Raw genomic sequence first — 14,726 nt, forward strand, 5'->3', positions numbered from 1 at the left:
TGCTGTGATGAAAAGATCTGACCAGAACAGTTTTAGGGGAGGAAAAATTTATTTGGGGGCTCACAGTCTCAGAGGTCTCAGTGCAGGGACAGCAGGCTCCATTCCTGGGGGCTCAGGTGAGGCTGAACATCATGGCAGACCTTGGCAGAGGGCAGCAGCTCACATGATGATGAGGAAGCAGAGAGACAGCGACTCCGCAACAGGCCTTAACAGATCCCTCACTGAGAACATTCTATAAGCTCAGCTTAGATTTTCTTCCCATGGCTGCACATCAGGCTCCAGGGGTCATGTTCAGGAACTAATAATCTCCCTTTTTCATGTCGACACATTTCAGATATTTGTTTCCATGTAGCTGGTCTCTCATATCTTTTCTTAACTGTACACAGTTAATTCTTTCTGTGCGTAGTTAACGATAGTCAACTACAGACATTTAACTCTTTTACTCTTTCCTTTTAAATCAATCCCATCAGTCCCTTGGCCATTTCAGAGCTGTCTTTCCGACTTCACCCAGCTGGTTTCCATGAGCGTAGTAACAAGTGGTCCAGGACCAGGTGCAATGCTCCAAGGGCAGTCCCACCCACATCGAATCACGGCCCAACTCTCTAAATGCTCAAGCCCAACCCAGGAGGGCCTTGTTCCCTGTCATACTATAGCAGAAACAAATGTCTTGTTTTCTGCTTTTACTCCTAGTTATTTTTTGGCATTAAGGCATATGTTTCCTCCCTCCCGTGAAACATCTGTCCCTCAGAGCTCTTCTCTCCAGATGTGATGTAAAGGAAGAGTACAAGCACCGGCTCTGCCACGCTGGCTGGGTGACTCAGTGAGTCATCTGGTCCTTAGTGCCAATTGGAATTGTTTACCTAAATAATAGGTAAAAACAGATCCTACTGACTTCACAGGGTTCTTGGAGGCACAGACAAATGATGTAAATGAAAAGGGTTTAGAGTCCCCCACCCTATCCACACGAATGTGTCCCAGTGCACACCTCAAACCATGGACAGTACTGACCCTATGTATACTAGGATTTCTCCTATATATAGGTGCCTGATAAAGCTTAACTTATACATCAGGCCCAGTAAGAGAATAACAACAGTTGCTAAAAATAAAATGGAACAGTTATGAGATACTATAATAAATGTTATTTAAAACTTGTGAATTCCTGGGGTGGTGGCACATGCCTATAATCCTAGGGTTGAGGAGGTCAGCCTTAGCAACTTGGTAAGGCCAGAACAACTTAGAAAGACCCTGTATAAAATTAAAAAAATAAAAGGGCTGGGATGTAGCTCAGTGGTCAAGCACCCCTGTTCAATCCCCATTACCAAATTTTTAAAAAATAAAACTTATGAATTGTTTATTTCTGAAATTTTATATTTTCAGACTGTGGTTGACAGCAGATAACTGAAGCTGTGAAATGAGAAACCACAGAGAGGTGGACTGCTGTACTTACTTCAAGGCTGTGTATACACACTCATGTACACACACGCATACACACACACACACACACACACACACACACACACACACACACTGTGGTGCATTTTAATACACATGATATGCACCAGGCAAACGCCTACCACCTCCAGAACCACCTTGCTTCATCAGTGGCCTATTTCACAGTTTCATCATCTTTGCTGTCAGGAAATTCTTTGTTTCCTTTACAGTTTTCTTACCAAAACAGAATCAAATAAAGCACCTTTGAAATGGATCGCTTGACTTCATAGCACGGGGTCAGGTTCCTCCTGCTCCCCTTGCGGGTAAGTCAGCATGTGCTATTACCCTCTATTATTTACTGCCGACGGACTGCTCCCTGGTTTCTCAGAATCATCCCAAACACCACCTGAATGACCTAATTAAGGCTTCATAACTTGGTGAAGTTGACATTATTAATATCCCCATTTTATTAATGAGGAAACTGGGGCTTAGGGAAGTTAATTAACCTACCTACAGTTAATAGTGGTGATGAGCAGTCGGGCTGGGAGAATCTCTGACACCAAGAGTCCACGCTCCCGACCACTGGCGTGATTTAATATTTCAAATAATAATTAGGAAGCCCCAACTGGAGACCGCCTTCCACGTTCCTCCTACATGCCATACCCTGGAGAGAAGTGGAAAGGCACAGTCCTCTCTGGGTGGCTCTGTGTTGGTTGTAAGAGGAACATGCCTGGTAGTTGTCATTGTCCTAGGCAACTGTGCCAACAGCTACCTAGTGCCTGAGAGCACACTACTCATACAAGAATTTAGATTAACTCCCTTTAAGACAATTAATTTCATGACTATTGCTGGTCATTGCTTTCCATGGCCTTCAATTATTTAGTAAATCACTGGATACCATCAAGTTTCCTTTATGCAGTTCACTGAGACCTCACTATCTGATGAGACTCTCTCTAGTCCTGAGTCTGTGACCTCTGGCCTGCAGGACTACACCTCATTCATTTCTAACTGGGTTCTGTGCCTCCAGTGTCTCCTGTTTCTACCTATTTTGCTTTTGCCACACTTCACTGCCAGGGTAATCTCCTTTAAATAAACCTTCCCTATGAACCTGTGATTTGTCAATCAATACTGACTTTCAGGGCAATCCCAAATATGCAAATCCTTCTCTCCATCCTCTCTCTGATGCCACTGTTCTCCTTCCTCAGCTGCTTCTTCTCTTAACTCTGTGGGTTCACTGTTCAAGGCCAATTCAAGGCCTTTCTCCTCTCTGCTGATATCCTGCTCTGTAGTCTCCTCGTCTGTTTTCAGTAGAAATTCAACAGATGTTTGCAGAAATGAGTTATTGCTCCACTAAGCATCAACAGCTTTTTGGCAACAGCACTCACTGATACTGATGTATTGTCTTGTACCACTACAAATCTTTTTATATGTACATTTCTTGAACTCCCGTCTGAAGCTTCTTAAAGGCCTGGACTGTGCCTTGTGTGCCATATATTGTTTCTTCACTCAAAAGGTACTGTGAATATTTGACAACTAACATATTCAAATTATATAGAATAAAATGACCTACTCATCACCTTTCGATCATACTGCTAATTCTGTGAGCCAAAAGAATATTAATGACTTAATGATATCTGACCTCAAAGCCCTGTCCTTATGGATGTAATAATCTGGAGTTTGCTGAGGTTACTTTCCTTTTCCATGCCCCACCTTTTCTTCCCTTAATGGAAGAATTGAAAATTCAAATAATTTCAAAGGACTTGAATATATGAATGCTAATTTATTAAAATTTCTGCCACTAATTACTAGATTATTTTCTAATGATACAAAATTAACTATCACATTATATTGTTGCAAGTCAGTTTATCTGTCTTAACCATTCTTAAGATATGGAAAATTTCATTTCTAGCAAAAATCTTGGACAAAGTGACCTCAAACCTTTCTAACTATAAAAGCTGGGGGCGGAGGGGAATCATTAATTAAGCTTCCACTTAGGTATAAATAGCTTGAAGAGAATACCAATTCCATCCTAACAGTGTGTAAAAACTAGAACTTCTTAAGCCTATCAGAAAGTTAAGGCTGCAAGATAAATTGAATTCAAAAGGGTGACAAGTCTCCCAAGGAGAGATAGGGAAAATGAAATGTTTCATGTTTAGCAGAGTATACAGAAGGAATCGGCAGTCACAAAAGCAGGTATATTAGTCCTGATCCTTGAGAGAAACAGAATACCAAAAGACACGGACAGGCAGGTAGACAGAGAGATAAAATAGCCTTTTTCTGATCTTGAAAAGCATTTCTTTCTTTTTTTCAGTTCTGGGGATTAAGCCCTGAAGTGTTCTACCTATGAGCTATATCCTAGTCCTTTTGAAATTTTATTTTGAGGCAGTGTCTTGCTATATTTCCCAGGCTGGCTTTGAACTTGCCATCTTCCTTCCTCTGCCTCCCAAGTGGCTGGGATTACAGGCATGCACTGCTGTATCCAGTTCTCCCTTTTAAACAATGAAGTGCACTGTTAAGTATAGGTTTTTCAGAAACGCTCTTCATCAGATTGGGAAAATTTGACTGTTGCTAGCTCTGGAGCATTTTGTAGGTGTGCTTGAGCTGCCTGCAGAGCCCAGTTCCTAATGTGCTGGGATTTGATCAGGAATGGGCTCTTGTTTGGTGTTTTTTCTACATCTACTCAGATGATCCCATGGTTTTTCTGTGTAATTTGTTGATGTGGTGAATTACATCAACTATTGAACCTTGAGTGAACTTTGCATTCCCCAGTTAAACTCTGCTTAGTCCTCAGGCATTATCCCTTTTTATACATCGTTTGCTTTGGTTTTCAAATCCTTTGTTTCTGTGCATCTGAGAGATGCCTGCTTAACTTTTTTTGTAATCCTGGTCTTGTGCATGAGGGTTTTGTATAATGTCTATAATAGTTACAGTGATGTCTCCTCTTTCATCCCTGATATTGGTAATTTGTATCATTTTACTTCACTGATCTTTTCAAATGATCAATTTTCCTTTACTGATTTTTACTATTGTTTTTTCTGATTTCTATTTTTCGTGTATATATTTCCACTCTTTATTATTTTATTTCCTCTGATAGCTTTGGGTTAAATTTTCTCTTTTTCTAGTTTTTTGCTTTGTTGTGTTTTTGTTTTCGTTTTGAGATGGGGTCTTGCTATGTTTCCCAGGGTTGTCTTGAAATTCATGGGCTCAAGAGTTTCTCTTGTCTCAGTCTCCCTAGAAGCTGGGACTGTAAGCATGTAACACCACAGAAAGATTTTCTACTTTTTAAAAAACTTTCTTTTAGTGTTTTTAAAAAATTTGTTCTAACTAGTTATTCATGGCAGTAGAATGCTTTTTTTTTTTTAATTTTTTTTTTAAAGATAGAGTGAGAGAGGAGAGAGAGAGAATTTTTAATATTTATTATTTAGTTCTCGGCAGACACAACATCTTTGTTGGTATGTGGTGCTGAGGATCGAACCCGGGCCGCACGCATGCCAGGCGAGCGCGCTACCGCTTGAGCCACATCCCCAGCCCAGTAGAATGCTTTTTGACACACTGTACACAAATAGAACTTAACTGCTCATTCCTCTGGCTATACATGGTGCTGACTCATACCAGTAGGGTAACTACTTTTCTAATTTTTAAGTGCAAACTTAGTTTACTTTCTTCTTATCAAACATAAGCATTTGATACTATTAATTTTTCTCTGAATACGGCTTCTACTGTGTCTCATGAATTACAAGTTGCAGTTCAATTTAATTTCCATTGTGATATCTCCCTTCACCCATTAGTTATTTAGAAGTTTGTCATTTAACTTCTGAGTATTGGAGGATTTCCCAGATAGTTCTGTAATTAGTTTCTTGTTTCATTTCATTGTGGTCAGAGACCATAAAATACATGAATATAAAGCGTATGATTTAAATTCTTAGAACTTTATTAAACACTTGCTTTATGAGATGGAGATGGTCTATCTTGCATGTACATTTGTTAAAACCCTGTTTTTGCTGTTGTTGGGTGGATCATTCAGGTCATTTGGTTGCTCGTGTTCAAGTTTCCCATTGTATCACTTGTTTTTTTTGGGGGGGGGGCGGGGTCTACTTGGTCCACCAGTCACAGGGCAGAGAACTGATTTCTCCAGCTCTAATGGTGAATTTGTTTATTTCGCCTTTCAGTTCTGTACTTAGTATTACTGCGTATTTGGAGGCTCTATTATTAGGAAACTATACATTTAAGATTTGGAATAGTGATATCTCTGGTGTGCTTCACAAAAGCAAACTCCAAACCTCTCTGGAAAGATACTCTAGACCCAAGTACACAGTTTTCCATAAGTCTCACAGAATTAACTCATAATCCAACTCTGCAACATCAAGGACACAATTTTGCCTTGGTTGAGAATTAGGAGATTTGAAAAATATTAGAGCACACTCCCTAAAAATGTCAGGTAACTACACAGAACTATTGGACCAGTAGACAAATAGGACTAAATAGACCAACAGACTAGGCAATCAGACTAAATAAATAAATAAATAGAATACATACCCCCCACACACCCCAACACTCTAAAAAAACAGGGAAAAGCTTATTAAAACCACAATGTGATTAACTAAACACCCACCTAAATGGCCAAAATGTAAAATACTTAGTGCTGATGGGTGTGAGGAACCACCAGAATGCACACACACTGCTAGAACAGTAACTTTGAAAAACTGCTCTGGTACCAACTAAAGCTTAACCCATCTATACTTTAAAACCTAGAATTCATTATTAGAAATGTCCAACTTCAATGTGTGCATATTTTCCAGGAGATCAGTACTAGATCACTTATAGATCCCAAACTGAAAGCTAGTGAAGTGCCAGCCTATCATTCAGAAAAATGAATAAACAGGGGTAATACTAAACACAATGGAATATTAAGCAATAGTGAGAAATACGAGCTTATGACAATAGGCAGCTGTTATAAACCAAATGCCTGTCTCCCTCTAAAGTTCCTATGTTGAAGTCCCAGCGCCCAGTGTTATGGGTAGGAGGCAGGGTCTTTGGGAAGCAATTAAGTTTAGGTGAGTTCATGAGGCTAGAGCCCTCATAATGGGATCAGTGCCCTGTAAGAGGAAGAGACAGAAGAACTTCCTCTCTCTGCCACATTAAGACACAGTGAGAAGGTAATTATCCCCAAGCCAGGAAGAAACCCTTCACCAAGAACCTGACCTTGTCAGCACTCTGAAATTGTATTTCCCATTCTCCAGCATTTTGAGAAATAAATGTCCGCTGATTAAGCCACCCACTGTGGTACTTTGTTATAAGCACTCTGAGCTAAGACAGCAACATAAAATGGAAGAACCTTATAAATGTAACTTTGAACTGGGAGCAGTGGCGCAAGCTTGAAATCCCAGTTATGCAGGGGGCTAAAGCAAGTTCAAGGCCAGCCTGGGCAACTACTTAGTGAGATCCTGCCTCAATAAAAAATGAAAAGGCTGGGGATGTAGCTTAGTGGTAGAGGGAACCTGGTTCAATGCCCATAAAGCAAACAGACAAAAAATAAAACAACAACAACAACAAAAACAAGCATAACATTGGGAAAAGAAGCCAGGCATGAATACTATTTATATAAAGCACAAGATTGGCCACATTAATGATCTATAATGCTAGAAGGGGTTACCCCTGTGGGGGGTAGGAGTGGGTAACTGGTGATTGGAAAAGAGCTTCTAGAGGGCTTGGGGAGAGGGACTAGTAATGATCTGTTTCTTGATTTAGTTGCTGGTTACATGTTTGATTTGTGAAAAAAAATGCTATATATTTATGATATGTGTGATTTTTTGGTATAACTAACAAAAAGATTTAAAAAAGGTTTACCAAACCCCTACTGAAAGAATAAGACAACACACAAAAAAGATTTTGAAAAACAGTTAATGTTCTAGGAATAAAAATAAAACACAATAGCCACTGAAATAGTGTTGTTAAACAGTAAATAAAAATAGCAGAAGAAGGAATTCTTTATTTGGAAAGAAGTTTTGAGGAAATTTCCTAGGATGAGGAATAGTGGGATAAAGAGATGGAAAATATGAAAGAGTAATTAGACACAGACTAAAATGTGAAGATGTAAATAGGACTACTAGCTGGAAGAGACATTATATGCAAAGAAATGAAATTTTCCAGAATTGATGAACAAGATGAAGACTCAGTTTCATGAGGAATGAGTTCCTGAGCAGAATAAATACAAATGACCTACACTCAGAACCCTAATATTTGACTGCTGGAAAAATTCTTAGAGAAAAGTTTGTCTCCTTTATTTTAAAGATGGACAAATTGAGGCCTAAAATGATTAAGGGCTTTGCATAGAAACGAAGGGCAGATTAAGGCAGAGAGAAAACTAATCTGATATACTGAATCTTAAAAGTAATGGATAAAAGAGCAAAATACTTTTCTGACTTAAACCTTTCTACTGGCATCACTGTTGAAAACAGCAATCTGAAAATATTCTCTTCAAAGAATTTAATTCACAAGTTGACAATTGAAGGTGTGACTGACTTGAGTGCCATGTAACAAGTGTTTGACAATGACATAAAATGAACCAGCGGGGCAAACTAGCGCTGCTCACACACACCTTAAAGAAAGAAAATTTCAATACAATCCTATTTAAATTTTAAGTACAAGGCTATTATGACAACTTCAGAGCCTAAACTTCATACTTATTATCCTCTATTTAATAAATGTCCTAACATTATAGAGTGCTTTTGAATCACATCTTCTATTTTATACCTCAAAAGGTCAACTATTTGCTTTCTTTGAAAACAGAACAATCCACCACCTAAATGAACCTCTATATGTCCATTGTAAGTCCAATACAAATTTCAAACTGGTCAGAGTCATAAGATGTACTGAAGACCTGACATAAAGCACTCTTAGCAGAATCATTTTTGATGATGAGCCAGTGGCTTGTCTTGATTCAAGTATTTGAGAGGAAAAGATCTGCTCAGTATAAGACACTGTGAGTTTAGCTCTTACTCACATTTCTCAATCTTGAATTTATCGACAGCAGATTTCTATTATTTTAATGCTCAAGGATTTAAAGATTTTTATTTTTTAGTTGTAGATGGACACAATACCTTAATTTTATTTATTTATTTTTATGTGGTGCTGAGGATCGAACCCAGTGACTCTCGTGTGCAAGACAAGTGCTCTACCACTGAGCTAAAACCCCCGTCTTAGGGCTTAGGGACTTTAAGACCACAAATAAAATAATTCTAAAGCCACTTTGTTGGTCTTAGGTTAGGACAATATTTTTCAGTAATATAAAAGGCTTAAAGTGTCCAAAATGTAGAGATTTGGTATATTCCAGGTTAAGACATTTTTAAGAATTTCTAATTTATCTTTTGCTTTTAAGAAAAATAACTGTATTATGGTATGAAGCCTTAGGCCTGAAATATATGAGACATAAATACTTCTTTAATATTTTTTATTAAAATGGTGGCGGGGAGAGAGCTGGTACTTAAATTCCACACTGGATGATTCTTGAATTTTTCAGAGCATCTCTATTAGTTTTAGCTACTTGTGAGAGTTACAAGAATATTTTAAAGTTTCAGTAAAATTTAACCCTTAATACTTAACAAACCTGTTGATGATAAAAGAGAATGAATTCATAAAATAAGTTAGCAAATCTAGACAGCAAAATGAAAAAAAAAAGCCTTAAGGTTTACAAAAGTCATGATAAACATTTTTATCAAACATTTACTGCATAAATTACTCATACAGATCAAGAAACCATTAAGACATTTATTTTTCTAGATGTACAAAGTATGCAGGTAATCACACAAAAGCAATTTAGAGAAACTTTGATTTTTCTCTTATTAAATAACAACAGCACATAAAAATCCCAACACAAATGGGACACTGTGAGGTGTAACAATTCTGGGAATGCAATAAGGCAACATAAAACATAAAAGTCAAAATAATTTCACTGAATAATCCCACTCTGAGAATTTATCCTCATAAAACAAAACAATTCAAGTATTTTGTCATAGGAAATGATTCAAACAAATTATGAGTAGGTAGGAATATGATTATAATAATTACTATCAAAACTAAATATGGATAATATCAAATAAAAATTGTCAATAAAAAAACTATAGGTGCCTGCCGGACATGGTGGTCACAGTGATGTCAACTACTCAAGAGGCTGAGGCAGGAGGATCATAAGTTCAAGGACAGCCTAGGCAACTTAGCGAGACTCTGTCTCAAAATAAAAACTAAAAAAGGCTAGGGGTATAGCTCAGTGGAGGAGGGCCCCTGTGTTTAATCCCCAGTACCAGTTTTTCTGTTTTTTTTTTTAAGTAGTATAGGTGACTTAAGACTAATTATCTGAACAAAAAGGAAAAAATAGTATTATAAAAATCAAACTTTGAAAGTTAGTACATTAGGATGGTAAGGACTAGAGGTCTTTTTCTATTCGGGAAAATTTTCTTCAATGTTTTCAATATAAAAGAAAAGGACTGGCTATCATTTTTAGAAGTTATTTCCTTCTCAAATAATCTTGACATTTTCCTAATCAGTAAATTGTACATGTCAATTATTTCCAAATTTTTAACTATTCCAATTAAGAGTACTGTAAGTAATATAAAACATTACTTTTTATCAAAATGAAATTATTTGTCTAAATTCAGAAATTTATAAGGATTGTTTCAGAATATAAACAGAAAAAAAGAGGGTTAACAGATGGAAAGAAGGAATTAGAAGATTCTAGGTATGGAAACCATATTAATAGAAGGAAAAGAAAGTGTTTCTTTATAGGAAAATTTTTATGTGATGAAGTAAATAAGAAGGTTTGAGTGATAAAGAAGGCCTGAATAAATTGGTTTTATATATATGTAAAACGATCAGTCAAAGATATTTAAGGATTCCCCCCCCCCAAGGTCAAATGTCATTGTATTGATATAAGCCAAAATTTAATCTATGTGTTAAAAGGATAAAAATTTCTTAAAACATTAATTTACCCATAACATTGTTTATTAAGTTTTGTTTTTATAGAGAGAGTAATCTTGAAGAAATTAAACAACAACTTGTTAAACAACAAAAAAAAAAAAAAAAAAAAAAAAAAAAAAAAAAAGATGGAAAAAACCTCATCCATATTCTAAAACTGAAACATTCCCCAATTTGGACTTTGGCAACAAATGAAAACATATTGTAACCTATGCCACTCTTAACAGGCAGAGGTAGCCACTATCACCTTTAGTTGACACAAATTGTAGAGTACTACAAATGAATAAGTAAAATAATAAATTTTCAATTTATAAAATTTATGTGTTTGTCATTTTATGTTAATGCAGCAAAGTATCAGTATGCTCAGTTTTGGGTCTCATACTAAGAATTAGTTTTAATATTTTCATTTCAACTGTTGCCAATATGCTGAAGATGCTTTACTGAAGCAACTAACTGTATATTAACCACAAATAGATAAACCACAAATAAAATCACTTTAAATTTAAATGTTAAAATGCTGAGTTGCAAGCAGGCAACCACCTTTAAGTAAAAAGGTAATCAATAAAAATCCCAAAACTCAAATTTTATGAAATTTAAAATTTTCCTTTCGAAATTATATTTGAGTAAATGAAGAGGAAATTAAACATTTCTGCATATCAGTTGCATAATACATTACATTCTCAACAAAATTATGAAGGATGCATTACATAAAATTTACTATTTTGTAATTTTCAAAATTATGGGAAAGAGGGATTTGTAACTTTCCAGCTATTTGAACAAAAACATTTTAGAATCACTATTTTTAAGTATATGGAGCAGAAGGGATCAGCTGGAATGCACAGGACAGCTATCTCCAAGTCTATAAACTTCACTATAAAGAGCAAATCACTGAAAAAAACCAGAGAGAGAGAGAGAGAGAGAGAGAGAGAGAGAGAGAGAGAGAATAAAAGTTAAGATCAGAGAAAACCTTAACTTAAGATACAGTCTGTAGTTTAAATTTTTAAAATTATGTTACTTAGTAATTTGGCACAAAGTAGTTGATTGGGTTGATGAAATCACACACACACAAAAAAAGAGCACACAGCTGCACAAAGCTATTGGAGGAGGAGCTGTCTTGGACTCTAACGGAAGAGAAATTAATTCAATATTAGTTTTTATTTACATATTGTAAGTGGTAGCAGCAATCATTGGTTCATTTACAAATATTTATTATAAAACTTTATTCATTTCTAAGATCTAAACACACACAGCAAATACTAGGTGAGTACAGTCTTTTTAAGGAAATGTTTTTTAATAACAACTCTCCAAAGGCAAGAAGGAGTTCAGTAATGGCCATTGAAATGGCCAGAGTTAGAGAATTCTTAAACAATGAAGCCACATGGAAATCCAAATAAAATCAAAATCACATTTAATGATGCTACTCAGACACGTAGCTCATAAATCTTTGCTTAGAAAATCAGTTCAGCTTTTTCATAGAAAAAGGCTGAAGAAATCAAACTCAGCATCAATATCCTGATTCCAATCAAATTCATATTTTAATATAAAAATATTTTAAAAGAACAATTGATAGTATAGAAAAGAATTGAACAAGTGCAACTCCATTCATAATGTATAGTAAATAAGTTGTAGGCTATAGAAACTAAATGATGGTCATTTTTATTCATGCAAAAAAAAAAAAAAAGAAGAAGAAGAAGTTAGAAGAATCAGTTGTCCCTTGCACGTAGCTTGTCATTCTGCATCTACACACAGGATTCAAATGTCAACCAGGAAATGATGATATTCTCAGGTCAACTTCAGAATGTCTTATTAACATCATCTTCCCCCTTTGTCTCATTTAGAGTCATATATTCACAGCTCAAAATCTGCTCATTAGACTCTTCGGGTTTTGATTTTTTAAGTGTCAGCTCTGCTGGCAGAAGAGACGAGCAATGCTCAAGAGACTGTGCAACGTCATCAATTGTCCATTTGTCCTCAGGGAGGGCATGTTCTTCTAGTGTAAATGGCCCCTGTTTGGTTCGGGTAAGCTCTAGTACATTGGCACAGGAAGAGAGCTCTACAGCAACAAAAGGTGAAAATTCCATAAGACGAGTGTTTCAGTATTTCACAATCTATAATCTTTCAAATGACAAAAGAACTTGACTCAAACCTCTCAAAACCATCCCAAAAGCCGAACTGTAAGTAAACCAGTAAGAGCCAAGACCCCTGAGATAAACAAATAATTAAGTGGCAAAACAATATAATAACTCATGAACTGCTTTAAAGTCTACAAAAAACTGGCACATATTTATTTTTATTCAATTCATGAAGCAACCTCATGAGGTCAATTTTACCCTTACTTTGCACAGGAGATATACTAGTCTAGTGTTGTAACTGCCGGGAAACAGCAGAGCCAGAATCACAACTTCCTGGTGGATTGTGAGACTATGGTTTCCAGGATTTTTTTTTAAATGTGATTTGCATCAATAAATATAACTTTTAGGAGGATACATCTTTTTTTTCTGATATCTACTTGGAGTTAAATGTTTTGTACTTAAAAAAACATTGGCTCTTGCATTCATTACTCCTGCCTTCATCTGCCATTCCTTTCTCTTCCTGTCCCATCACAAGTCCCTCACTATAGCTGCAGAGGATGGTAATTCCATGCTAGAAACTGACAATGCTCCCAAGGCTGAAAGCAGTAAGAGCTCAGTTCCACAGGCCAGTACTCAGAAATATGAAAAATAGAAAATTCCCTCTTCCCATAAAAAAGGAATATTACTCTCTAAATGATAATTCATAATTCATTTTTCTGCTTACCTTTGCCAATGTCACTGACCAAGCTTCTGATATAAAAACCTCCTCCACATTCAACATCTGGAATGTTAACAGTGACATGGTAAATTGCTAACCTCCTATGAAATCCACTTTACATAGAAATGATGCCCCTAAACAAGTGTAAAAAATGCACTATGCAAACCATTGAGTGATAAAATATTTATGTGCTGAAACATAAATTATTCATCCTGCAGCATATGTGTTTGTGAGATTGAAAAGTCAAAGTGTGGAGAAAGCAAACAGCAGAAACTCATGAACACATTTTAAATTAACTGGCGAGTCATACCACTTTAATACCTCAGCCTTGTTCCTTTAATAGGTTTTAAATAGTCAGAAATCTCAGTTTTGCTGTCATGAAATACAGACATTAAAAATACTTTCAGACACATGAACCTTGTTCATTTATTAGGTTTTAAATGGTTAGAAATATCAGCTTTGCTCCCATGAGCTGTAGATATTTAAAACCTTTCAGATATGTAAGTTCAAAAAAATATTACCAACAAACCAAGCAACAAAGAAATCCTTTCACAATGATAAAAATCATGTTTGTGTATTATACTATACACAGAAAGCTCAGGATATGTAAATGTTATTTTTGAAATATTTTTGAAAAAAATCACAACATAACTTGAAATTACACAAAGTCCTAGGACTGACTGAATATCTAATCAGCTTGTTAGCATAGCATTTACAAGTTCATCGGTGGAGAGCAGGGGTTTGCTTCATTTCATTATCATCAAGATATACCGAAAAGAGCTGCCGCATTTCTACACAAAAGGACTACATTCTTGCTGTTTCTAACATCAAGGAAGGAATACAGCCATCAGGGAAATTAATAAAAATTCCCCACCTGGAGATTTTAATTATTCTTCTTTCTTCCCCCCCATGAACTAATGGTTGGGGACACTGATAAAATACAAAGGAGCACCAGGATGGAATCGAGGTGTGCTGACATTTTTTGCATTATATCTGACTTTGGTGAAAGACAACTCTTTGGCCTACTGCAGTCTCGAGTCAAAGAAATAAGGCATTTATGACATATGAAGTCAGAAAAATAGGAATTTTCTTATTTTTGTAAAACTCACTCTGCCAGGCCAGCTGTTGCATTTTCAGTGAATGGAGCAAAATACTTTTCAGTGTGATTTTTTTTTCATTATTTGTCAGTTTACAATCAAGGTACTTAAGAAAATGAGTTTCTTTAACTATATAATACGACATTCTGCAGAAACCTAATACACATTAAATAATAATGCCAGTGACAAAAAGCAACAAAGTTTAGGAATAAAGGTTTTGGAAAGTTATTTCTAAAAGGAATCCTAACTATATGAAATTAATGGTGGGATCAATGTCAGAGAGCTTGAGCATCAAGAACTACACCTCCTGATACTTCACAGCTCTTAGGTGCTCAAGACTTTACCTACAACTTGCTGCAGCCAGGAAGCACATAAAATTTCTAAACAACAAAAACTAGCTTTTTAGTTTATTTCAAATCTGAATTATATATTCAAATT

The 14,726-nt window shown here is 36.0% G+C and overlaps 1 protein-coding gene across 3 annotated transcripts in view; it reads right to left on the minus strand.

The window, feature by feature from the left end:
- Positions 1-10,581: 10,581 nt before the first annotated feature.
- Positions 10,582-14,726, minus strand: part of Trub1 (TruB pseudouridine synthase family member 1) — a 30,998-nt gene continuing 26,853 nt past the window's right edge. For 2 of the 3 annotated variants that reach the window (XM_078044968.1, XM_078044956.1), the window contains 2 exons: positions 13,198-13,254; positions 11,538-12,454 (listed from right to left, as the gene is read on the minus strand). In XM_078044968.1, coding sequence (XP_077901094.1) covers positions 12,195-12,454; positions 13,198-13,254 — 317 coding nt within the window. In that variant the 3' untranslated portion in view covers positions 11,538-12,194. Of the gene's footprint in view, positions 11,290-11,537; positions 12,455-13,197; positions 13,255-14,726 lie in introns of those variants that run through there. The other variant, XM_021723335.3, reaches the window with a different exon arrangement.

The sequence above is a fragment of the Ictidomys tridecemlineatus genome, chromosome 1 (assembly GCF_052094955.1).
Source record: "Ictidomys tridecemlineatus isolate mIctTri1 chromosome 1, mIctTri1.hap1, whole genome shotgun sequence".
Classification (NCBI taxonomy): domain Eukaryota; kingdom Metazoa; phylum Chordata; class Mammalia; order Rodentia; family Sciuridae; genus Ictidomys; species Ictidomys tridecemlineatus.